The following is a 26,704-nucleotide window of genomic DNA, read 5'->3' on the forward strand; positions in this document are numbered from 1 at the left end:
GCTGTGACAAATACATACGGAAGATCTGCATTTGTTTCAGAGAAGCATAAAAAAGCAAAATACAGATGCCAGATAAGGCCTGCAACAATGACCTTTCCCCTCATATTTAGGCCCTGTTTAAGCACCAGAACCTCTTGTCTAATGCGATACCTACTGATGGCCCTACAACTGTTCCTTAGTTGCTTAAATAGGGCTGGAGGACCTAAATATGAGGACCAGGGCTACAGGTTTATTACTCTGTGGGTTATATACTACTTTGTATAGTCTTCTGTAACAACTCAGAAAATGTTTTCAACTTGTACAAGTTTAAAAAAAAATGTGGCATAATAAATTTATAAATAAATTTCATAGTACTGTACATGCATATGAAGAAGCTGAAGAAATGCTGATACCAATTCACTACATCATTGGTCTTACTGCCACCAGCCCACTCTGGAGCCACAAACACTATGAATTTCACTACTTCTACAGTAGATGTACACCAGACAACAGAAACCATGTTGAACAAAAGAGGCCTTTTTCAGGTGTATCCTGTTTGGTATTAGAGAATGACACAGGGACAAATTTGTCCCCGTCTCCGCAGGAACTCAATTTTCCTGTACCGTCCCCATGAGTTTTGTTGCTGTCCCTGTCCCATTCCTGTAAGCTCTGCCTTAACCATACAAGCCTCGAACACTTATGATGATATTAAAGTGTTTGCAGGAATGGGGAAGGGACAAGAAAAGAACTCGCGGGGACGGGGAAAAATCTGTCCCCATGTCATTCTCTATTTGGTATCCGCTAACAAGTCCCAGATACTTTGTAGTTCCTCTAAAATTGGTAATGAGGCCTCCTCTTTGTTCTTAGATAATGCAGTTTTTTTTTTAAAGGAGGTGGTGGTTAAGAATTGCGGTGTTTTCCAGGTTTACTTACTGCCATGTTGTTTAGTTTATCTTTAAAGTAGTTATTAAGTGAAAGAAAAATCTTGAGATTTTCAAATTAACGTCCACAGGAGCAACCTGCTCAGGTTGCCATATTCTATAGTGCTGCGCTAGCGTTTTTAGCGTGCGCTAACCCCACGCTACACAAAAAATACTAACGCCAGCTCCACGGAGGTGTTAGTATGTAGCGTGCGCGGCAATGTAGCGCACTCTAAAACCACTAGCGCAGCTTAGTAAAAGAGTCCTATATTTAGCTTTTCTATTTTTTATTTTAGGAATTTAAAATTGTTATATTTAATTCCCAAGAGATTGTCTTGGCTTTCTCACTTATTGGAAATTGATTTGAACCTCACGGCACTAGCAGTATATAATCATAAATGTAATGTAATCCTCATCTACTAAAACCCAAGAATGAAGAAAAAATGAAATTGAAAATCCTAAAACCAGACTCAGTTGTGAAAACACCAAATAAACTATTGACTTTTTCTTTTATTTAATCTACAATTTGAAACATTTTGTTATTTCAGTATATATTTTTTAACTGTTTCATTGCTGGTTGCAGTCATGATGTTGTAAGTTATCAAAAGAAAATAATAAAGTTATTTGATAAAAAACAAAACAAAAAAACAACCCAACAAAACCTACTGGGGAAAAATTACAGCACAGATAGGAAATATTCTCATATATTTACCTGAGCAAATTGTACTTAATTGAAATTAAACTATAATAAATGTTCAAGGATATGGCCCCAGCTCAAGAAAGAATAATTTCTAAACCTAAGATTAATTCTTGGTATACATCCAACTGTTAAATTTGAAAAAATTCTGTAGGACCTTAGAAAGAATTTGACATAACTCCTCTATGCTGTAGATAGATAAAACTGGAGAGAGAAAATTAAGGTTTATAAAGAAAAGATTATGTAGATCTAAGAAGCAAAACAACAAAAGAACCAGAGGTCCAACTTCGTCTGCAGTGAAAAAACAGACCAGAGCAAACAAACCAAAACTGCAGACTTGTACACGGTGCAGGCAAATTTTATTTTGACAAATAAATCTTAACTAAAAACCTTTTACCAGACAGGGGACCCAACAAGGTCCGTGTTTCGGACAACCTTCATCAGGGGTCCATGGTAATAAAGGTAAAAAGAAAAATATCACAAAAAGAAGCCTGGAAAAATAGCGTTTGGTAGCACACCAGTGAATCTCCGAAATGCACTACAAGTTCGTCACTGTGTACTACTGCTTATCACTTATATAGCACTGAAAGATTTCAGAAAATCATTAAAAATTTATTTAGTGAATTTCTACAATGACTTGTTAGTTTATTACATCGATATTATTAATATTATCTCATTGTATTATCACTGTGCTTGTACAGTTTCTCTTGCTGTTAACCACATTGAACTGTGAGGTATTTGCGGTCTATTATTATTACGCAGCGCTGTACATTTTGACATTTATAGATGGTCCCTGCTCAGAAGAGCTTACAATCTAACTTTTTTTAATTTTTAAATTTAATTTTCTATACCGTTCTCCCAGGGGAGCTCTGAACGGTTTACATGTATTTATTCAGGTACTCAAGCAGTTTTCCCTGTCTGTCCCGGCGGGCTCATAATCTATCTAATGTACCTGGGGCAATGGGGGGATTAAGTGACTTGCCGAGGGTCACAAGGAGCAGCGTGGGTTTGAACCCACAACCTCAGAGGCTGAGGCTGTAGCTTTACATGACAGAGGGTAGGGGATGAAGAACCCAAGGCGAGAGGAGTTAGGAGTCGAAAGCACTCAAAGAGATGGGCTTTTAAACGGGCCTTGAACACTGCCACTCTCTCAAATTCAGAAAACTTTTAAAAGTATTTCCATACCAAGACAGGGAGCCAACCCTAAACTAACTGAAATGGTAATATGTTAAAGCACATTTCTAGACTGTTTAATGTACTGTAATTCCTGGGACATAACAATAAGCCAACGGTAACCTACTTGAACTTGTAACTTATGTTTTTGTAACTGTGACCTAACTGTATTAGTAACTTTACTGATCTACCTGTACTAGCAACTTTATTGAATGTCTGTGTCAAGCTGACCCAACCTCTTGTAATGTAATCCGACCTTGAACTGAACAGGTAAAGGCAGAATAGAAAACCTGATTAACATAACTTATCAAACAGTAGCAAATATTCCTGTATTAACAAAGATTATGGAAGCTGTGATTTCATCAAAATTTACAAACTTTCTGGAGCAACATCAAATTTTATATTTGTCATCTCATGCTCAATTGTACTCGCTGCACAGAGCTTTGAGATCATCACAAGGAATGTTCCTTCTTGAACAATTTGTAGATTGAAAACAAACCTTTAAAGGATAATTCTGGCCGGAACGGGCAGCCCGGATGGGGATTACTACAACTCACTCTTGCCCAAAATGTGCTCAAGCTCACGCTTCGTTGGGGCATATGCTTTGGAATTGCCCCAAAATTCAACAGTTCTGGCGACATTTAGGGCACTATACTACGCAGCTTTGGCGGAGGCGTTGGCTCCCACAACCGAAAGCTTTATTTGGACATTATAATATAGCCACGCCCAAACCCAAAGGAATGTCAGCTTTTGTCACTAGAGTGCTTTTGATGGGGAAGAAAGCAATTCTCACTAACTGGCTGTCCCGAGATCCACCTTCCTACGCTCAATGGAGAGCGTTGATGATTGTTTATGCCAGTGATTCCCAACCCTGTCCTGGAGGAACACCAGGCCAATCGGGTTTTCAGGCTAGCCCTAATGAATATGCATGAGAGAGATTTGCATATGATGGAAGTGATAGGCATGCAAATTTGCTTCATGCATATTCATTAGGGCTAGCCTGAAAACCCAATTGGCCTGGTGTTCCTCCAGGACAGGGTTGGGAACCACTGGTTTATGCGACACTGGAGCGGAGACTAGTGGGAGATTTAGATTGTGTACCGGGCCGCAAATTTTGTCAGACCTGGGAATGCTTCTGGCAGGACCTCACACCATATGCTCTCAGTAGACTCTTGAATTGTTAGGACTATCTTACACTCTCAGCCATGGTAGTGGCATTGGACTTTTAGGGTGGGGAGGGAAGGGAGGGATGGGAGGGGAAGGGGTGAGCTTTCACTGTTATTCTTTGGATTTGTATGCAACTTCTATTTGTATGTTCTGTTAGAAATAATAAAAATCATTTGAACATAAAGGATAATTCTGTGTAAAAGCTCAGATATTTGAAATTCATTACCTCTTAACATTAGTCTATTCCCTATTATATGAACTTCCAAAAGATTGGTTATTTTATAAATATTTTAAATGAATATTAACCTAATGTGGTATAAGTTTATTCTTATATTAACATTATTTTGTAATCTGTGATGTTTCTGGAATTCGTTGCCGGAGATCAGTTAGCTTAGTGGGGTTTAAAAAAGGTTTGGATTATTTCCTATAAGAGAAGTCCATAGGCCATTATTGAAATGGCTTGGGAAAATCCACTGCTTATTCCTAGAATAAGCAGCATAAAAATCTGTTTTACTACCGGTACTTGGAATCTAGCTAGGTACTTGGGACCTGGATTGGCCACTGTTGTAAACAGGATACTGGGCTTGATGGACCTTCGGTCTGTCCCGGTATGGCTGTTCTTATACAGTCAAACCTTGGATAGCGAGTAACGTGGTTTGCGAGTGTTTTGCAAGATGAACAAAACACTTTCTTAATATTTACCTTGCTAAACAAGCGTTGTCTCACTAAACGAGCGCGTACGCGTGTGTCATGCACAAGCGTGTCACAGGCACATCACGCACGCCGATGAGCGTGACACAGACACGCACAACATAAGGCAGTGTATACACAAACAATTCGCATGTACAATATTGAGCCCAAAATACAGTCGCACAGTGCGATGCATGGTATATTTATGCGCACAACCTATGTGCACATCTTTCGCGCACAACTTCTCTCTTGCACCAGCCAGTCTTTGGGTTGTGGAACAAATCGTCTGAGTTTCCATTATTTCCTATGGGGAAATTTGCTTTGATGTGAGTGCTTTGGATTACGAGCATGCTGCTGGAACAAATTATGCTCGCAAACCGAGATACCACTGTATTTGTATTTCTTTTCATATGTAAACTGCCTGGATCTGTTGGTTAAGTGGGTAATAAATGTCGTGGTTAGATTAGATCAATTTGTCTGGCCTTTCATCTCTAATTTTCAAATGTTTTCTGATTTCACATTTACATTTTAATAAGTTTAACACATGAACTGATTTAACATTTAAATCATGCCTTAACGCAATTACAGCATATGTTCAATCAATTTATGCAATACTAAGGAGGTGCCACAATGGGGCACGTTGAATGCCAATTCTATAATGGCTTTTAGGGCCACCTAAGACATTTAGAACACTGGTGCAAATCTGCTTTACCAAGCCAAAAGTTAGGAAGATCACAAATACTATCAGAATGGCTTTTGAAAGTGGTACATCTAAACACAATGCGCACTGCGCATAACTGATAGCATTTTGTGCACTGTGCATGTTGCTTGGCCTCTTGCACAGTCCCACATAGGCTCCGTCCATGCATACCCCTTCTTGCATTTTCACATTATAGCACTCATACGCTGCTTTATAGAATAGCACATAGTGCGTCCTGGTGCTATTTGCCAATTAGAACGGCACTTACACACACAAGGCACATGTAACTGCGTGCAGCCATTTATAGAATTATGTGTATTAAGGCAGGCATATGTATCCCTTAAAGGCATATCAAACATGTAAACTCTATGGCTAGGTAGTCAAGTCTTGTATTAATTCTCTATCCCCATAGAAACATGATAGCAGATAGAGGCCAAATGGCCGGCCTATCCAATCTGCCCATCCGCAGCATCCACTCCCTCCCTAAGAGATCCCACATGCCATTCCCATGCTTTCTTGAATTCAGACACAGTCTTTGTCCTCATCATCTCTACTGGGAGACTATTCTACGCATCTACCATCTTTTCTATTAAAAAAAGTATTTCCTTAGATTACTCCTGAGCCTATCACATCTTAACTTCATCCTATGCTCTCTCATTTTGGAGTTTTCCTTCATTTAAAAAAGACTCACTTCCTGTACATTAACACATAAGAACATAAGAATAGCCTTACTGGGTCAGACCAATGGTCCATCTAGCCCTGTAGCCCGTCCTCACAGTGGCCAAGCCAGGTCACTAGTACCTGGCAAAAATCCAAAGAATGGCAGCATTCCATGCTACTGATCCAGGGCAAGCAGTGGCTTTCCCCGTATCTTTCTCAATAACAGACTCTGGACTTTTCCTCCAGGAAATTGGCCAAACCTTTCTTAAAACCAGCTACACTATCTGCTCTTACCACAACTTCTGGCAATGTGTTCCAGAGTTTAACTATTTTTATTTTTAAATTTATTCAATTTTCTATACCATTCTCCCAGGGGAGCTCAGAACGGTTTACATGCATTTATTCAGGTACTCAAGCAGTTTTCCCTCTCTGTCCCGGCAGGCTCACAATCTGTCTAACTTACCTTGAGCAATGGGGGGGATTAAGTGAGTTGCCCAGGGTCACAAGGAGCAGTGTGGGTTTGAACTCACAACCTCAGGGTGCCGAGGCTGTAGCTTTAACCACTGCGCCACACTTTCCCCCCTAATCACTTGCGCCACACTGTCCCCCCTACTTCTGAGTGAAAAAATATTTCCTTCTATTGGTTTTGAAAGTATTTCCCTGTAACTTCATCAAGTGTTCCCTAACCTGTAATTTTTGATGGAGTGAAAAATTGATTCACTTGTACCCATTCTACTCCATTCAGGATTTTGTAGACTTCAATCATATCTCCCCTCAGCCGTCTCTTTTCCAAGCTGAAGAGCCCTATCTTTTTTGGTCTTTCCCCATATGAGAGGAGTTCCATCCCCTTTATCATCTTGGTCACTTTTCTTTGAACCTTTTCCAGTGCCGCTATATCTTTCTTGAGATAAGGAGACCAGAACTAAACGCAATATTCCAGGTGAGTCGCACCATGGAGCGATATAGAGGCATTATAACATTCTTAGTCCTTTTAACCATCCTTTTTTAAAAAAAATAATTCCTAGCATCTTGTTTGCTTTTTAGGCCACCACAGCACATTAGGCGGAAGGTTTCATAGTATTATCTACAAAGACACCCAGATGTTTTTTGGGGCGCTAACACCCAAGGTGGATCCTAGCATCTGCTAACTGTGATTTAGGTTATTCTTCCCAATGTGCATCACTGCATTTGTCCAAATCAAATTTCATTTGCCACTTGGATGCCCAGTCTTCCAGTTTTCTAAGGTCTGCCTGCAATTTTCCACAATCTGCATGCATTTTAACATCTTTGAACAGTTTAGCATCAACTGCAAATTTAATCACCTCACTTGCCGTTCCAATTTCCAGATCATTTATAAATAAGTTAAATAGCACCGGTCCCAGTACAGATTCCTGCGGCACTCCACTGTTTACTCTCTTTCATTGAGAAAAATGACCATTTAACTCTACCCTCTGTTTTTTATCCGATAACCAATTCCTAATCCACAACTGATCTTTGTCACCTATCCCATATCTCTCTAATTTTCTCAGGAGCCTCTCATGAAAATCTAGATACACTATATCAACAGGCTCACCTTTATCCACATGTTTATTCACACCTTCAAAGAAGTTAAGCAAATTGGTGAGGCAAGATCTCCTTCGGCTGAACCCATGCTCACTCTGTCCCATTAAATCATGTTTGTCTACGTGTTCCACAATTGTATTTTTTTAAATAATTGTTTCCACCATTTTGCCTGGCACTGAAGTTAGGCTTATTCCCTGTATCTCCTCTGGACCCCTTTTTAAAAATTGGCATAACATTGGCTACTCTCCAGTCTTCAGGTATTACAGACAATTTTAGCGACAGATTACAGATCACTAACAGCAGGTCAGCAATGTCATGTTTGAGTTCTTTTAGTACCCTGGGATGTATACCATCTGGTCCAGATGATTTATCATTTTTTAACTTGTCGATTTGGCTTAGTACCTTTTCCAGATTCCCTAAGATTTCTTTCAGTTCCTCTGCATCATCACCCTTGAAAACCATTTCTGGTTCAGGTAGATCTCTTATATCTTTTTCTGTAAAGACCAAAGCAAAGAATTCATTCAATCTCTCCGCTATGGCCTTATCCTCCCTGAGTGCTCCTTGATCATCCAATGGTCCCACAGATTCCTTCACAGGTTTTCTGATTCTGATGTACCTAAAAAAAACTGTTATGGGTTTTTGTCTCTGGCAAGTTTCTCTTCATATTTTATCTTAGCTTTCTTTATCAGTGCTTTGCATCTAATTTGCTAGTGCTCGTTTCTTTTCTTCATTCGGATCCTTTTCCATTCTTTAAAGGATATTTTCTAGGGCTCTAATAGCCTCTTGCACTTCACCTTTTAACCATGCCGGCTCTGATTTCCTCTTCTTTCCCATATAAGGCCATTCAGTTGACTGGCTTTGACAGCTAGAATGGATTAGATAGTCTGGGCTTCCACGGCATTTTTAAATAATTGCAACTTGCAACTGATCCTTTTGGCTTCTTTTTAACCATTTTCCTCATTTTATCATAGTTGCTGTTTTGAAAATTAAATGCCTCTACAGTAGATTTCTCTCCACTCCAGGTATCAGTTCAAATTTGATCATGTTATGATCACTGTTTCCCAGTGGACCCAACACAGTTAACTCCTGTACTATGCCTTGCATTCAACTGAGGACCAAATCTAAAATAGCACCCCCCTTGTCAGTTCCTGGACCAATTGCTCCAAGAAACAGTCATTTATGACGTCTAGGAATTTTACCTCCCTAGCACTCCGATGTAACATTTAACCAGTCAATGTTGGTGTAATTGAAATCACACATTAATTATACTGTTGCCTAGTTGCTAGCTTTCCTAATCTCTGAAAACATTTCTTCATCTGTCTGATCAGTCTGTCCCGGGGGATGGTAGTATAACCCTACCTTTATATTCCTTCCCTTCACACATGGAATTTTTATCCATATGGATTCCACACTGCTATCTATGTCATGCAGAATGTTCATTTTATTTGATTCAATTCCCTCTAACATATAGCGCAACTCCCCTTCCAATTTGGTCTACTCTATCCTTGCAATATAATTTGTACCCAGGTAATACAGTATTCCACTGATTGTCCTTCTTCTAACCAGGTCTCTGAGATGCCTATTATATCTATCTCATCATTCAGTGATATATACTCTAGCTCTCCCAATTATTTTTTAGGCTTCTAGCATTTGTATATAGACACTTCAAATTGTGTTTTTTCCTTGTATCTACAGGCTGTTGAGATGACGACAGGGATGACGTGACATCTTTACTCTGCTTCCCTCTTAAGCACTCTTGGCTTTCTTTCACCATTTTTGAAACCTCTGTATTGGGACTCCCTAAATGTTCTGATTCAACAGTATCCTTCAAGGATACTCCACACCGAACCATCTGTCTTGGGCGACTGTCTGCTTTTCTCCCTCCCATCTTAGTTTAAAAGCTGCTCTATCTCCTTTTTAAATGTTAGCACCAGCAGCCTGGTTCCATCCCAGTTAAGGTAGAATCCATCCTTTTGGCTCCCCCTTTTCCATACAGTAGCCAGTTCCTAACAAATCTAAATCCCTTATCCCTGCATCATCTTCTCAACCACGCATTGAGACTTCAGAGCTCTGCCTGCCTCTTGGTTTCTGCACTTGGAACTGGAAGCATTTCTGAAAATGCCACCCTGGAGGATCTGGATTTCAGCTTGCTACTAAGAGCCTAAATTTGGCTTCCAGAACCTCCCTCCCACATTTTCCTATGCCACTGGTAACTACATGTACCGAGACAGCTGGTTCCTCTCTAGCAATATCTAAAATCCTATCTAAGTGACATTTGAGGTCTGCTACCTTCGCACCAGGCAGACAAGTGACCAGGCGATCCTCACGCCCATCAGCCACCCAGCTATCTAGATGTCTAATGATTGAATCACCAACTATAACAGTTGTTCTAACCCTTCCCACCTGAGCAGAAGCTCCTGCAGACAGCCTTAGTGCAAGAGGATATTGCATCCCCTGGTGGGTGGATCCAAGCTACAGGATTATTTCCTACTTCGCCAGGGTGATGCTCTCCTTCAATGAGACCTCTCTCCTCCAAGGCAGCAACAGGGGCTACCAGATTGGAGGTGGGGCTTCTCTACAACATCCCTGTAGGTCTCCTCTATGTACTTCTCTGTCACCCTCAGCTCCTCCAAGCCTGCTATTCTAGCCTCAAAGGAACGTACTCATTCTATGAGAGCTAGGAGCTCTTTGCAGCAAGCACACACAACTTCTCACCAACCGGGAGAAAATCATACATGTGACACTCTGTGCAAAAGACTGGATAGCACCACTCTTGATGCTGGACTACTGTCTGCATTTTGTTATTGAGCTGATTAATTAAATCTTATTAAGCTACTAGGACTATATTACACTAGTATAGAGAACCTTAGGATTATATTATATGCTTTATTTAGAGTTTGTTTCTTAGAGAGTCTCTCTACCACCTTTCTTCCATGAGTATACGTTCTCATGCAGTCTGACATATTGCTACTGGGCAGCATGAGTATGAGAACCAGAATCCAACAGGAAGGGATAGCATATGAATAGTCCTCCTGGGACCTATGAGTAGACTTTAGCAGATCTCACTGCTCTTTGTGTACAGCTAGACATGATTCACTCATCATAATAGGTTAACCCAAAGTGATTGAACAAATAGTTCAGGCAATGTCCCTTTAGCTATAGGATTTTTAAATTTATTTTAGATGACAATTCTTCAAGCATTGGTGCATTTCATTCCCTTTTGCTGCTCGTGAAGCTGACATTAGAGCCATGTCAGAACCTACTGCCCAGCCCTGTTTTTATTCTGTGGTCATGTGTGATTCTTGCTTAGGGGTAGGACTGACCATGATCTGGGCCTCCAGGCACTAAAGAGTCATAAGCCCCCTAACAAATGATTAAAATAGATGGAAGCTAGAGGAGAATGGGTCTCCTACTGCAGTGAGTTCTCAGCCGTTGCCCTATCCTATATAATAAAAGGCTAACTCGCGCATGCGCATTCCTATTTGCGTGTTCCGTGCGCTGTAGGTCTGTGGCCTAAGGAGTGCGCATGCGCGCTAATACGTCACCAGCCTATCGCCTCCACAAGCCGGACTGCAGCCAGACGACGTTCTCCGTTTCTCCTGCCGCCGCTGCCGATCTCCATTTCTCCTTTGCCGCCCACCCCCTTCTTTTCCCGCGGGCCCGAATGGCGATTCCAGCAGCGTGTTCATCAGTCTCCACACGCTGCTTCGGGCCCTTCTACTGCCCTGATTTGCTCTGCCACGTCTCTGATGATGTCATCAGGGACGTGCAATAGTAAATCAGGGCAGTAGAAGGGCCCGAAGCAGCGTGTGGAGACTGATGCAAGCGCTGCTGGAATCACCACCTTTGTAGTCCGGCCCGCGGGAAGGGAAAAGGGGGGGGGTAGAGGAACCGCTAATGCTGCTGCACAGGGAACTGGTGGGGGGGGGAGGGAAATGGAGGGGAAGGGAATGCTGCTTTGGACGGACAGACAGACAGAGAGAGGAAGGGAAACACAAAGAAAATAAGAAATACACAGGGGCAGGTGCTCAGGGAACTGGTGTGGGGGGAGGGAAATGGAGGGGGATGGAATGCTGCTTTGGACAGACAGAGAGAGGAAGGGAAACACAAAGAAAATAAGAAAGACACAGGGGCAGGTGCACAGGGAACTGGTGTGGGGGGAGGGAAATGGAGGGGGATGGAATGCTGCTTTGGACAGACAGACAGAGGGAGGAAGGGAGACAGAAAGGAAAGAAGAAAGACACAGAGTCAGGGAGATACACAGAAAGACAGACAGGCAAAGGAGGCCAGGGACAGAGACAGACAGAAAGGACAGCGGGAGCCGCATCAGGAGGGGTGCGGGATGCGGCAGTGGGAACTTTTCCAATGGGTGCAACTGGGCAGCTGTCGGGAACCTTTGATCAGGGGCAGAGCAAGGTAAGAGTATCATAGGGATAAGAAGGAGGAGGGAGGATAAAAAAAGAAGGGTTGCCTACTGCTGGACAGGGGGAGAAGGAAAGAGATGCTGATGGACAGGGGAGGTGAAGAAAAAGGAACGGAGGACTAATGTTGGACAGAGGGAGAAGGAAAGAGGTGCTGCTGGACAGGGGGGAGGTAAAACAAAGGGAGAAGGGCTGCTGCTGCATAAGGAGAGCAGTGAAGGGGTTGTGGTGGACACAGTGGAGGTAAAAGGAAGGGAAAATGGACAGATGGACAGCCAAGGAAAAAGAAAGGCAGAAAGAAAGAAAGCGGCTAAGGAGAGAGAGAGAAAAAAAGACAGACACACACACATATGTTCTAGCACCCGTTAATGTAACGGGCTTAAAGACTAGTTGTCTATAACATCGGTCCGCCCCTGTTCTTGTCAAATAAACAAAGTTGTTAGCAGCCAGCCTGTGAGAGGCAGACTGAAGCATGAGGCCAAGCACACATACCTTCATTTCTAGAGCTGCACCCCATAGTCTGCATGCATGGGAACAGAGAAAGAAAAGTTACTGGGCTGCTGTATAGACATACTACAAATAGATACCAGTGACATGCAGATGAAGAAAGATGCCCTCTCACAGGAAAGTCAAGCCTATGGGAATGCAGCATGGGACAGGGTAAGAGCAAGCTAAAAATTTCCTGCAGTGCATTCCAAGGCCACTGATAGCTTATACAAATCAGCTTCCTTGGCTATTCAAATTTGAACTTGCAGCACAAACAAGTTGCTAATACATATCAGAGAAAGGCAGCCCTTTGGTAATCCAAGCTTTTATTGCTTTTGAAAGTAGAGTGAATTGTGCTCAGAGCTCCATGCAGGTATCACATCAATAAATATAAAGCATATGGACAGCTGAAGAGCAAATTTTCACCAGAGCCCTATGAGGGCATCACATTGCCATATATATAGCATGAATATAGAATGGATTGATGAAGAGGGAATCTTCATCAGTGCCATCATATTGATCACACAAAATGAATAAGCATAGATGTCTCAAGAGTAAAGTAAAATTTTGCCCTTAAGTTAAAAAAAGAAAAATGCATAGTCACTAGCATTGCTCTCTACCCCCCTGCATAATAACAGGGCTGTAGTTAAGGGTGAGCGGCGCCCGGGGCGGTGGCACCTCTTCTCCGCCTTTTTCCCACGCACGCGCCCCCTTCCCTTTCCCCATCCTTTTTAACTTCTCTGGCATGAGCAGCATGCCCATGTCAGTGTCGGCTCGCCCTTTGACATCACTTCCTAGGCATGGATCCCGAAGTGATGCCAGAGAGTGCCAATGCTGATGTAGGCAGCAACCTCACGCAGGGGAAGTAAGAAAAAGGTACAGGGGAAGGCAAGGGGTGCGCACGACAAGGAGAAGAGTGGAAAGGAGGAGGAGAGATGCTGCGCCCTTAGGAAGACCATGTCCAGGGTGGACCACCCCCCCCAACACTACATATTAGTGCTCAAGGCCCTGCACCAGCCAAGTGTCATAACTTTGAGGAGAGGTAAGAAGAGAGCTCTGATGATCTTGGGGGGTGGGAGGGGTAGGAGGGAGATCGTGGAGAGCAGCAATGTTGGTTAGTGTGAAGAAGCAAGGTAGAGAAGATGGCTTTGGTGGGTGGTATATCAAACTTTTTATAAACTTAACAGTAAAATAGAAAAGAAAGGATTTAAAGAGTATTACAATAACAGTAGCATGTACCAAAGGTCTCAACCCCTGAGAAGAGAAATCACACTTCCAGGAAAGCTCGAGTGAAAAGACAGGTTTTAAAGTAGATTATAAGCTCTTCTGAGCAGTGACCATCTATTACATGTTAAATGTACAGCGCTGCGTACGCCTTTTGGTGCTATAGAAATGATAAAAACTAGTAGTAAAGTTAGATCTAAGTGTGTGCCTGAAATCTCACCATTTTAAGGCAATGCCCAGAACATTCCCAAAAACTAGAATATAGTAGCTAGTATTAGGTGCTTTCATGATATATGATGGAAGGTGAAGGAAGCATCAGTTAAGGTACTGTGATCAAAGTGGAGAAGTAGAGTGCAGTGCTAAAAAGAGAGAGAGACCAAAAGCTTTTGTGACCCAGTAATGATCTTAAAAGAAATACTGTACTCAAGAAGTAGTTCAGAAGACAATTGGACATGGATGTTTTCTTAAAACAGCTACAAATAGCAATGAGGAAGAACATTACATTTCTACTTGCTTTTTAAATACACCTTTAATTGAACTGGTATTCTGGCTGATTTCTACCAAGAAAGGCTGAACGAGCAATGAGACAGTAGCAAAAATACTAAAGAACGAAAGAAGTAATCCTGCCATTGTATCAGGCGATGGTGCGCCCGCATCTGGAGTACTGCGCCCAATATTGGTCGCCGTACCTGAAGAAGGATATGGCGATACTTGAGAGGGTCCAGAAAAGAGCGACACGATTGATAAAAGGTATGGAAAACCTTTCATATGCTGAAAGACTAGAGAAACTGGGGCTCTTTTCCCTGGAAAAGCGGAGACTTAGAGGGGACATGATAGAGACTTACAAGATCATGAAGGGCATAGAGAAAGTGGAGAGGGACAGATTCTTCAAACTTTCAAAAACTACAAGAACGAGAGGGCATTCGGAAAAATTAAGAGGGGACAGATTCAGAACCAATGCTAGGAGGTTCTTCTTCACCCAAAGGGTGGTGGACACCTGGAATGCGCTTCCAGAGGGTGTGATAGGACAGAGTACGGTATTGGGGTTCAAGAAGGGATTAGATAATTTCCTGAAGGAAAAGGGGATAGAAGGGTATAGATAGAGGATTACTATACAGGTCCTGGACCTGATGGGCTGCCGCGTGAGCGAACTGCTGGGCATGATGGACCTCTGGTCTGACCCAGCAGAAGCACTGCTTATGTTCATAATACCAGAATTACAGAATACCAAGTTTTCAAGTTTTATTTAATATTTGATATATCATTTAAAAAAATCATCTAAGTGGTTCACAGAATTATAATTATTAAAATCAAGGGGGGGGGGAACATTGAGTAATTAGACTAAATTGACAAACTGGAGACAAAAGGATTAAGGGTGAAATACAAGTTATTAAAAGAAAAGAGCCCATAAAAGGATCAGCACATGAGGTAGGGGAATGCTCTTCCTTTGATTTGCCATTAATTATTATTGATCATAGGCATCTTTAAAAAGGAAAGTTTTTAAGTTGGTTTTAAATTTATCTAGCAGGATCTCTTCCCGAAGATGTGAAGGTAGGGAGTTCCAGGCTGTAGGTGCTGTAACTGAGAAAAACCTTTTCCTGGCAGTGTCATAAAAGATGTGGCATGGGGAGGGGGCCACTAAAAGATGCCGATTGCCTGATCAAAGGGTTTTAGTTGGGCAATGAGGGGTTAGAAGTCTGTCTATAAATCCGGGTGTATGCGTACATTTAGTTTTGATAATCTACACATGTAAGGATTGTTCCAGAATCTTCCAATAAACATTCTCAATACAAGATTGGGCTAGACACTTATGTAGACAGATATACAAAGATTGTAAACTTTTCTGAGGATGTATTCAGGAAGCTTCCAGGCTTAAAGGATCAATCGTGATAGAAAAATTCAAGATAATGAAGGGAATAGACTTAGTAGATAGAGACAGGTTGTTCACCCTCTCAAAGGTAGAGAGAACGAGAGGGCAGTCTCTAAAGTTAAAAGGGGATCGATTCAGTACAAACGTACAGAAGTTTTTCTTCACCCAGAGAGTGGTGGAAAACTGGAACACTCTTCCAGAAGCTGTTACAGGGGAAAACACCCTCCAGGGATTCAAGATAAAGTTAGACAAGTTCCTGCTGAACCAGAACGTACGCAGGTAAAGCTAATCTCAGTTAGGACACTGTTCTTTGACTAAAGGGCCGCAGCGTGAGTGAACTGCTGGGCACAATGGACCACTGGTCTGACCCAGCAGCGGCAATTCTTATGTTCTAGACTGGTAAGTTTTCAACAGTCTCTTAGGCATGGGACAACAGTGCAACTCCCCCAAGGTCACATACAGCAATTAGCGGCAGAATTGGAATGAAAACTGGCACACAACTTCTGATGGTCATGGAATTGTGAGGTTGCAGGCTTTCACAGCTCCAGTTACCCATATGAAATTGCTATTAACTGGTACTTCTGGCCTGAGCAGCATTCTTAAATGGGAGTATTTTTTCATGGACTCAGACAGCCTTCCCCTGCCTCAGTGCCAAGTTCTACATGGGTGGTGGAGGTAAGAGCTGATGCAAACAGCCCTTGTACACTCTTGGAGCATGATTACAATTGATCTTGGACAAGCTGGACTCGATGGAACAAAATTTTGCTACAATAGCTACTGACTTTAAAGAGATACAACATGGGGTTGGCGTTACAGAAGATACTGTCCAGTCATTAGTAAGGAGAAGGATGCTCTGAAAGTTCGTGTTAATGAGATGAATTTAAAATCTGATGATCTTGAAGATCGATCATGCAGGAATAATCTGTGGTTAGTGGGACTTGCAGAATCGGTGCCTGATAAAGATCTTCAGCCATTCCTAGAAACTTAGCTAGCTTCTACTCTGTAGCTTACCAATCGGGCTGGACCACTGTGGTTTGAACGGGTCCATAGATTGGGCAGAAAGCAAAAAAGTCGCTATGTGACCTAGAGTGGTCATTCTAAAGGTTCTCAACTATGCCCACAAGGTAGACATCCTGGTCTCTAAGAAAAGGCAAGACCCTTCAATAAGAGAACAAAAATATCTTACATTTTCAAGACTACTCTAGACGAGTCTCTCAAGTGCGCCGGGCTTTTGCTCAACTTTGCTCAGATTTGATTTGGAAAAATATTAAATTCACTCTTATGTTTCCAGCAAAATTGAAAATAATGCATGAAGGCACTGCACACTTTTTTGAAGATAGCACTCAGGCTACGAAGTTTGTGGATGATATTTTCCTAATGGACAGAACACCCCAGTCGTGCATACATATCAGGATGTGTATTTTTGGACTTAACCAGAGAGAAAGAAAAGGTAATTCTAGATGTACTAGGTCCAACTTCTTTAATTGTATTTCTCTTCCTGGAAATGTCCAGCTATCTTTCTGATGTAATCCGCTTAGAACTGCAAGGTACAGGCGGAATATAAGCCAGTAATGTAATGTAATTTCCCATGCTTCTTTTGGGGTTGTTCTGTGAACTGAGAACTTGATAACATGCAAACTATCAGTGGATGATATGGAAAGCTAGTGGTTAATTGCTTTGAATGAGTGTTGATTTCGGGGACCAGCACTATTTGCAGGTGGGCACCCCAGGCTCAAAGAAAGTGGCACTAGAAAGTACAAATGAATTAGCTGGGATATGGGGATGGGGTTAATTTAGAACAGGTGAAGAAGAGGAATACAGATGTTAGGTTGAGAACTTGCTGCAAGCAGGTGGGATTTACTATTCTCTCTAGGAAAATATATGCTTGGGGGATGGTGGCTGGGACATCCATACAAATTTTCTTAGAATTTGTATATATCTGTATAAACATATGTTTTGTTTGAAGTCAGTTAACTTTCTGGAACATAGGTGGCATGCAACTTATCTCTAAAAAGACAAAAAGATATTGCGGCTATTGAATCAGAAGAAAATTATAATTGCTTTCTTACAAGAGACGCCCCTTCATTCTATGGAACATGCTAAACTTTGTAAATGGTGGGAAGGCTCTTATTTTGATGCTCCAGCAGAAGAGAAAAAAAAAAAAAAAATCAGGGGTTCTAATCTTGATTAGGAAAGGGATTCAAATGAATGTCTATAAGGTCATTAAAGATGCCCTTGGCAGATATGCTATTGTTCCATAACCTTTAATTCTAATAATTAAATACTTTGTCATATTTATGCTAATAATCATAGAAACATAGAGTATGATGGCAGAAAAGGGCCGACGGCCCAACAAGTCTGTCCACTCAAAGAACCCTCCTTCAACAAAAGCCCTCCTTCTAAGCATTTCCCCGGAGCGAACTCACATGTTTATCCCATCGTCCCTTGAAGTTGAGCGCGTTACTGGCCTCAACTACCTGACGTGGAAGACCATTCCATCGATCAACCACCCTTTCGGTGAAGAAGTATTTCCTGATGTCACCATGAAATCTCCCACCCTTGAATTTGAGCGGATGCCCTCTTGTTGCCGTGGGACCCGTAAGGAAAAAGATATCTTCCTCCACCTCAATACAGCCCGTAAGATATTGAATGTCTCTATCATGTCACCCCTCTCTCTGCGTTCTTCGAGAGAATATAAACTGCAGCCTGCTTAGATGTTCTTCATATGGGAGATCCTTAAGTCCTGAGACCATCTTAGTGGCCATTCGCTGAACCAACTCCATTCTCTTCACATCCTTTTGATAATGTGGCCTCCAAAACTGAACACAGTACTCCAGATGAGGTCTCACCATGGACCTGTACAACGGCATTATAACTTCAGGCTTTCAGCTGATAAAACTTCTTCGGATGCAACTCATCATTTGTCTAGCCTTGGCTGAAGCTTTCTCCACCTGATTGGCAGTTTTCATATCTTCACTAATGATTACACCCAGGTCCCATTCTGCAACAGTTCTTGTTAAGTTTTCATCATTCAGGCTGTATTGTTCTGCAGGGATTACCGCTACCAAGGTGCATAACCTTACACTTTTTGGCATTAAAACTTAGTTGCCAAGTATTAGACCATTGTTCCAGTAAGAGTAGGTCGTGCCTCATAGTGTCGGGCACGGTTACGCTGCCCACAACGTTGCATAGCTTAGCGTCATCGGCAAATAATGTAATTTTACCTCGAAGTCCCTGAGGCAGATCCCTTACAAAGATATTAAATAGTATCGGACCCAAGACCGAGCCCTGCAGCACTCCATTGGTCACTTCCGACGTTTGAGGGAGCACCATTTACCACCACCCTTTGAAGTCTACCACTAAGCCAGTCTTTAACCCATGCAGTCAATGTTTCTCCTAGTCCCCATCGTATTCATCTTGTTTAATAACCTATGATGTGGGACACTATCAAAAGCCTTACTGAAATCTAAATACACGATATCCAGGGACTCTCCCCCATTACCCAGTCAAAGAAGCTTATCAGATTGGATTGACAAGACCTTCCCTTCGTAAATCCATGCTGGTGGGGATCCCTCAGTCGTTCGTCATCCAGAATCGTATCCAATCTGTTTTTAATCAACGTTTCCATAAGTTTACACACTATTGATGCGAGACCTGCATCACTTTTAGTGGAGCGGAATGACGTTAGCAGTTTTCCAGTCCAAGGGAACTTTTCCCTTGCTTAGGGAAAGATTGAAAAGCGCAGCTAACAGCTCTGCCAGGACATCTCTCAATTCCCGAAGTACTCTGGGGTGTAGATTATCCAGTCCCATGGCTTTGTTCACTTTTAGCTTCGATAGCTCGTGGTAGATGTTGCTCGCGGTAAATTCAAAATCCCGGAACGGGTCCTCTGAGCACCTTTCTAACTTAAGAGTTACCCAGACTTTCAGACAAAAAAAACCAAACAGGAGGAAATTGAACACTCCAATCCAAAGGTTTTGCTTCCTCAAAACAAACTGGTGATTATGATACACTACTTCAAAATAAACACAAATATAATTTCCCACTGTCTGTATCATGTAGGAATTTTGAGAAACACGATGGTTATCTTCAATTGACTATAACATGTTTTAATGCACAAAGTTTCTGATACGTTGTGATAGTTTGCTGTGGCTAAAATTGTTTTTCTGATGATTTTCATTTGTACTCAGTGTCCGGTGCATCTCGTTGCAGTGTCCAACAATAATCAGCCAGAATTGATGGATTCCAGTTGCCCCGATATTATTTTTTCCATAGTGGCAATATCTTGGTGAAACCTTATGCCATGTTCGTCATTGACTGCACCAAGATTTGTGGGGAAGAAATCCAAGTGTGAATGTAGAAAGTGCATCTTCAGCGACATGTTGCACTTCATGGTTTTGTATACTCTAAAAAGTGCATCAACCCTGCCAAGAAAATTCTCAGCGACATCCTTGAATACTTTCCAGGCGGGTTTCTCTGGCTCTACTAACAGATCTTCAAATTTCTCGTCATTGATGACTTGTTTGATCTGTGGACAACAGAAGAACCAGTATTCCATCAACAAAGTCGAGAAATGAAAGCACAAAGTGGAGCAGAAGTTTCCGAATGTCCAGGAGATATTATTTATTTATTTTTCAATTCAAAAAGACTTGTTTTTATATGACTATTTGAATTGAGAAATAAATAAAAAAATAAATAATATCTCCTGGACATCCGAAAACTTGTGCTTCACTTTGTGCTTTTGTTCCTTAATCTTGGCGTAGTTATTCTTGGAAACATCCATCCTAGATAAAGAAAACCTTTGCAGTCCTTGTTCATCGCTTTAATGAAATTTTTTTTTATCAGTCCAAGTTTTATGTGAAGAGGAGGAAAAAATATCTTTGTCAGGTCAACAAGTGGTTCATGTACCACATTTGTCCTGGAACCAAATTCCTATGGAGTGGCTAGTTCTTTTGAATATAATGCAACTCCTTAGCAAAGCTGTCCCATTCACAAATAAAACAACAGTACTTGGTATATAAAAGCTGAATTCCAAGTAGCAGAGCTACGACTTTAAGATCACCACAGATGTTCCAGTTGTACTTTTTGTACTGGATATGCTTTAACAGCAGTTCCATGTTTTCATATGTTTCTTTCATGTGTGCAGCACAGCCAATAGGTTTCAATAGGTAGACATTGCCATTGTGTAACAAAACAGCCTTGAGGCTTAACACTGATGAATCAATAAAAAGATATCATTCCTGTGGGTCATGTGTAGAACCCAAAGCCATGAACAACCCTTCATTGTCAGTGCAGATACAGAGGTTTTCAATCTATGCAAAGAAATTTGTTAAATCGTCTTGGTGGCTTCAAAAGAGAGGTTGGGGTTGCTGCTTACACCGGGAATATTAAAGATGTATGGGGGAAGGGAAGGGGCACACGGCAGGAGAGGGTGGGGAAGGAGCAGATGGGGTGGGATGGAAAAGGGGGCGGGGGAGGGGCACCTCTTACCATCGCTATGCCACTGTTGCGAGGGCAAGCCTGCTATTGAGACATACAGTGGCTACCAATGAAGAAAATAACTCAATTTAAGACTGCTTGAATGGTCCATAAGGCGATATAGGGAGAAAACTCTCAGGGACAAATATCTGACATTAAAGTCACCTGTTCATTCACAACCAAACAGCGCTTTAAGCTGACCTTTCCTGCTCCCCCAACAAGGTCAACAGAAAAAACTATTTTGAGACCCCCTTTGAATTTCAGGGCCCTAAAACCTGGAACCATCTACCAATTATCTACAACAGACTTTACCCTACAGCCATTTCAGGAAAATGTTAAAAACTTCTCTCTTCTCTCTATCATTCTCATGATCGTCATCCAACTGTAAATCCAGAACCTAACTGTAATTATGCTGGAACCTCTGACAAATCCTTGTAAAAATTTGCAGGATATAAGAAATTGTATAGTATGGCATTGTAAGTCAAGCTTTTTTTTCTTAAAAAAAGGAGGATATACATGAGTTAGCTATTGTGCCTCCCATCCCCCCGCCCCAGTTCTAAGTTCTATTATGGCAGGAGTCTTTCACAGGCTTACTTTCAATACTGGTGTAAAGCCTTTTGCGGAACCAGTTTCATATTTTGCTTTTAGTCAAGCCACAGCTTCTTGGAGGCAAATGCAGAGATCAAGCTACCTTAAAAACAGGCAACACCAAAATTGTCAGAAGTTTCAGTCCTCTGAACACCACCTGTGTTTTGAAGCAAAGAAATATGATTCTGTACGCTGTGATGCTGAGAGCTGAAAGTTAGGACAGAAATGATTCAGAACTATAAGTTACACCAGATGCCTGAGAATGTAAGGAGTAGGGATGGTCCTCCCTCGAGAAATGACAGGATAGAGGATACCTACTGTCAGCTTCTTGGGTTTGCAGTTGTGACTGTTTTTCTCGCTTTCTCTTCTTCTTCTTGCCCTGGAAGACATAAGCAACAGACCACAAAAATCAGTCTGATAGAAAGACAACTAGAATCAACAGTTTTCTCTTCAGGTATGCCTCATCTTTCTCTATTTTACTGACCAAAAAGGCATTCCCGCACTCTTTATATCAGCAATCGTTGTGATCTAGTATGCTAGAAAAGTTAAATATCATTCAGCCTGGTGCACACATTGCTGATAAAGTTCTCTTGGGAAAAATCATGAATGGTTTCAGTATATTTTTGCTCAGTTCAGGAGTTACTATATAATAATTTTTTTTGACATGCTGCACAGTGGAAATAACACACACAATCAAGTGTGCACCATTGTCCTTTGACAGCAGTCAAGTATGCACCATTGTCTGCGCACTGTGCTAGAGAAAAGGTGCATTCCAAAACTCATTCATCTAATCCAATGTATCGCAAATTGTGTGCCTCGACAGATTCCAGGTGTGCTGCGAGATGCCAGCAAGAAGGAGAGGTGCCGGCTGATGGCTTACAGGACATGCCTCTTGTGGCGAGAGGCACGTACTATAGTCAGTCAGCTGGCGTCTGTGCCTCTCCTCCTTGCTGGCACCTCTGCTTCTTCTCCTCACATCTGCTCCTTCTGCAGCACACCCTCCCATCTCACCAGCGGTAATAGGAGGCTCAGGACTGCAGCTGGGGGACATCCGCGGACGTCAACATGATGTCATGTATGTGTGTGTGATGTCACCATGTCGACGTCTGCACATTTCTGGGTGCCCTCCAGCTGCGGCTGTGAGATTAGCGTGCTGCACCTTAAAAAAAAGTGTGCGACACACTGATATAATCTAATCGATCCAATCTAGGTTCAAGGTGACTTACACATCAAGAAGTTTACATTACATTTAGAGAATGACAAGGTGACAAAATTCATCACCGTTTCCATCCCCGCGGATAACCGCAGGAAATAATCCCATGCCATTTTCTAGAGTCTATTTCAACATCGGTCCTTCTACACCAGCATTCTTCAAAGCAAAGCTTGCGGGTCAGTGGTTGTGGCCATTCATACTCTGATTCTTCCCTCTCTCCTTAAAGAATGACATGAAGATGGTTTCCCGCAGTTATCCGCGGGGACGGGAACGGTGATGAATTTTGTCACCGTGTCATTCTCTAATTACATTTAGGAGTTGCAACAATGAAATATAAAGTAAGCAGGATACTATGAGGTAGTTACCAGAGATATATGTAGAGGAGAACATTGAGCTGTCTTTTGAATTACAGTACAGCAGTTTGAAGTACAATACAGTTGAAGTGCAGGACACAAAAAGGTAAAAAAAGTTATTTTTAATAGTTGAATAGAAAGATGATGTGGAAAGTGCACTGAAACTGCAGAAGCAAATAAAACATTTTGTCCTCCCTAAAATAGCATTTTGCAAAGGTTCCTAGGGACCATGTGAGAGGTCACTTAAAACGTATGCAAATTCCCAATCTGTAAGCTATTTAAGGAGCAAATATGTTAACTCAGTCTTTTAGCAGCAAGATGTGTAATAGATGTATTTTGGAAAAGAAAGAATATCCCGTTTCAACACTCAGGGGATGCAATATGCACAGAAAGATTTATCTCTTAGGAGGAAATATAGCTACATTTGAAAAACTATGGAATTGTTTTCCAAATGGCTAAAAATACCAATCCAGTACTTGCTGGTAAAAATCCTCTTTTACTAATTGTAAAAACACAAGTTTGTTTCTAAAACAAGGAGTTAGATAGGGATTATATCAATATGTCATTTTGAGTCTTTAGGAAACCCCCCTCCCATTTTGGTTATATAATCATGAAAATCCAAGAGAAAGACAAGCGCGGTATTTAAGTTTTAGTCTATACGGTAAATAAAAACTGAGTAGAGTGGAATGGGTAGATTCAAATCACTTGTTTACTCTTTCTAAAAACATTAGGTCTAGAACAGTGGTCTCAAACTCAAACCCTTTGCAGGGCCACATTTTGGATTTGTAGGTACTTGGAAGGCCTCAGAAAAAAATAGTTAATGTCTTATTAAAGAAATGACAATTTTGCATGAAGTAAAACTCTTTATAGTTTATAAATCTTTCCTTTTGGCTAAGTCTTAATAATAATATTGTCATTTATAGTTAAAGAGACATATGATCAAGAAACTGTTTTATTGTACTTTTGTGATTATGATAAACATACTGAGGGCCTCAAAATAGTACCTGGCGGGCCGCATGTGGCCCCCGGGCCGCGGGTTTGAGACCACTGGTCTAGAAGGCATGCGATGAAGCTACTAAGTAGCAAATTTAAAATAATCCAGAGAAAATATTTCATTTTTTTATTTATTTATGAAAATAATTGTACAATTAGAGCAATTCAATTCCTAAAGTACAAATGTACAACAAACAATTACAAAATATTTCAAAGGAAAGAAATCACCCACCCTGATCCCAAACCTAGCCAATCTACCTTCCCTAACCTTAAAAAAAAAGGAGGGGGAAGGGAGTTTTCAGTATTATTATAAAGGGGCCACATCTTCTAACCTAACCTACCTGATTCTCTCCATCCCAAGTATTTATCACAAACCTTTGTATCTGTTCCTGTTTCTCCACTGTAAACTTTTATCATAAGACAAATAAAATCATGTTTTCTTGAAAATTGTTTCCAGCTTGCTGCAATCAATAATTTACCTGTCATATTAAAGTAACATGCTAATCTATGTTGATCTTTTGTAACATTCAAAGGTCTGATATGCAAGAGACAACCCAGTAATAATTTGATACAAATTCAATTATCTTCCAAAAGCTTTTCACAATAGTATAGGATCCATCAAATGTGATAAAAGTCTCCAATTTCTCTAGAGCAGTGGTTCCCAACCCTGTCCTGGAGGACCCCCAGGCCAGTCAGGTTTTCAGGATAGCTCTAATGAATATGCATGGAGTAGATCTGCAAACCTGGCACCTCCATTATATGCAGATCTCTCTCATGCATATTCATTAGGGCTATCCCAAAAACCCGACTGGCCTGGGGGTCCTCCAGGACAGGGTTGGGAACCACTGCTCTAGGGGACATGATCGAAACATTCAAGGTACTGAAGGGAATAGACTTGGTAGATAAGGACAGGTTTTTCACCCTCTCCAAGGTAGGGAGAACGAGAGGGCACTCTCTAAAATTGAAAGGGGATAGATTCCGTACGAACGTAAAGAAGTTTTTCTTCACTCAGAGAGTGATGGAAAACTGGAACGCTCTTCCGGAGTCTGTCATAGGGGAAAATACCCTCCAGGGATTCAAGACAAAGTTAGACAAGTTCCTGCTGAACCAGAACGTACGCAGGTAGAGCTAGTCAGGGCACTGGTCCTAGGGCACTGGTCCTTAACCAGAGGGCCACCGCGTGAGCGGACTGCTGGGCACGATGGACCACTGGTCTGACCCAGCAGCGGCAATTCTTATGTTCAACATGTAAAAATACCACTCTTAAATATTTGATATAAGAATTCTGGCATCTACACCACCTGTATAATATTTTATATCCATTCCCATTCATGTTACTGGACATTGACACCTTCAAAAGAGTCAATTCCTGATTCAAATCAGCCTCCCATTTATTTGTATAAGTGTAGACTAGGAGAGTAATGCCCAATACAGTCAAGTGATCACTCCTCTACCTGGGCTAGCTTTCATTGCAATAAAGTCTTAGAGAGCCAATTCTTCTTTTGCTTCCTTATATAGGAGAATCCGCAGTTAGGTAGAGTAAAAAGAGCCTCGCTTTAGTAGACCATATACTTCCTGCAAATTTTCCCATATCATCATCCTTTCATCAAACCATACTTGATTTAATTTAAGGTTTTCAAAGAGTTCGGAGCCCACCTTGTATAAACATTCCAGGATAGATCAGAAATGTCCCAAGCATCACCTGCAACTACTACATATGTACTTCCAATACCATGACAACTCAGATGTAATCCTTAGCAACTCAAAGAAATGTAAACTACTCCCTAAATACTTCTAACCTCTGGACAATCCATTTGTAATCCGCCTTGAACCGCAAGGTAATGGCGGAATAGAAATCCCTAATGTAATGTAATTCAGTCCAGGGGAATATAGCCTAGCGGAAAGATAGAAATAATATCTATTTGGGAACATTCACATCCATATAGAGTACCTTGTTTGTAAAGGGTACCGCATAAGGGGCACAACTTTATGTATGATAGATGATGATTGAGCTTTTGGCAGTCACAAAATAGCCCAGGGAGGAACTCTTGAGGTATAATATTGCTCAATTCTGATCCAGGATTTTTGTGTTCCAGAAATCTAATTAGTTAGAATTTGTAATTGTGCAGCCATGTGGTATTTTTTTTTAAGTCAGGGACTTCCATACCCCCTGATTCTTTCATTTGGTACAAAATTTGTCAATTAACTCTTGGAGGCTTTTTCTTCCAGATGTAATGAAAGACTTTCTTGTTCAGTGTCAAAAAAGAACGCTTTTGGCAATGAAATGGGTACGGCCATAAATGGATATAATAATTTCGAAAGTATCATTTTGATCACTGAGATTTTGCTCAACCATGAAAGATTAAGGACTTCCTAACACTCAAGTTCCAGGAATAATTCCTCCAAACTCTTGCAAAAATTACATGTTTATATCGTGCCTATTCTATTTGGTAAATTTATCCCTAAGTACTTTAAAGAATGAATTATCCATTAAAAAGGACATTATTTTTACAGCGTCTGACTTATATG

The 26,704-nt window shown here is 41.3% G+C and overlaps 1 protein-coding gene across 2 annotated transcripts in view; it reads right to left on the reverse strand.

The window, feature by feature from the left end:
- The window catches only part of TCF7L1 (transcription factor 7 like 1), a 288,821-nt gene that overhangs the window by 1,019 nt on the left and 261,098 nt on the right, over nucleotides 1–26,704 (reverse strand). For both annotated transcript variants that reach the window (XM_033948980.1, XM_033948979.1), the window contains exon 11: nucleotides 21,935–21,995. In XM_033948980.1, the coding sequence (XP_033804871.1) occupies nucleotides 21,935–21,995 (61 nt within the window). The remainder of the gene's footprint in view (nucleotides 1–21,934; nucleotides 21,996–26,704) is intronic.

The sequence above is a fragment of the Geotrypetes seraphini genome, chromosome 6 (assembly GCF_902459505.1).
Source record: "Geotrypetes seraphini chromosome 6, aGeoSer1.1, whole genome shotgun sequence".
Lineage (NCBI taxonomy): Eukaryota > Metazoa > Chordata > Amphibia > Gymnophiona > Dermophiidae > Geotrypetes > Geotrypetes seraphini.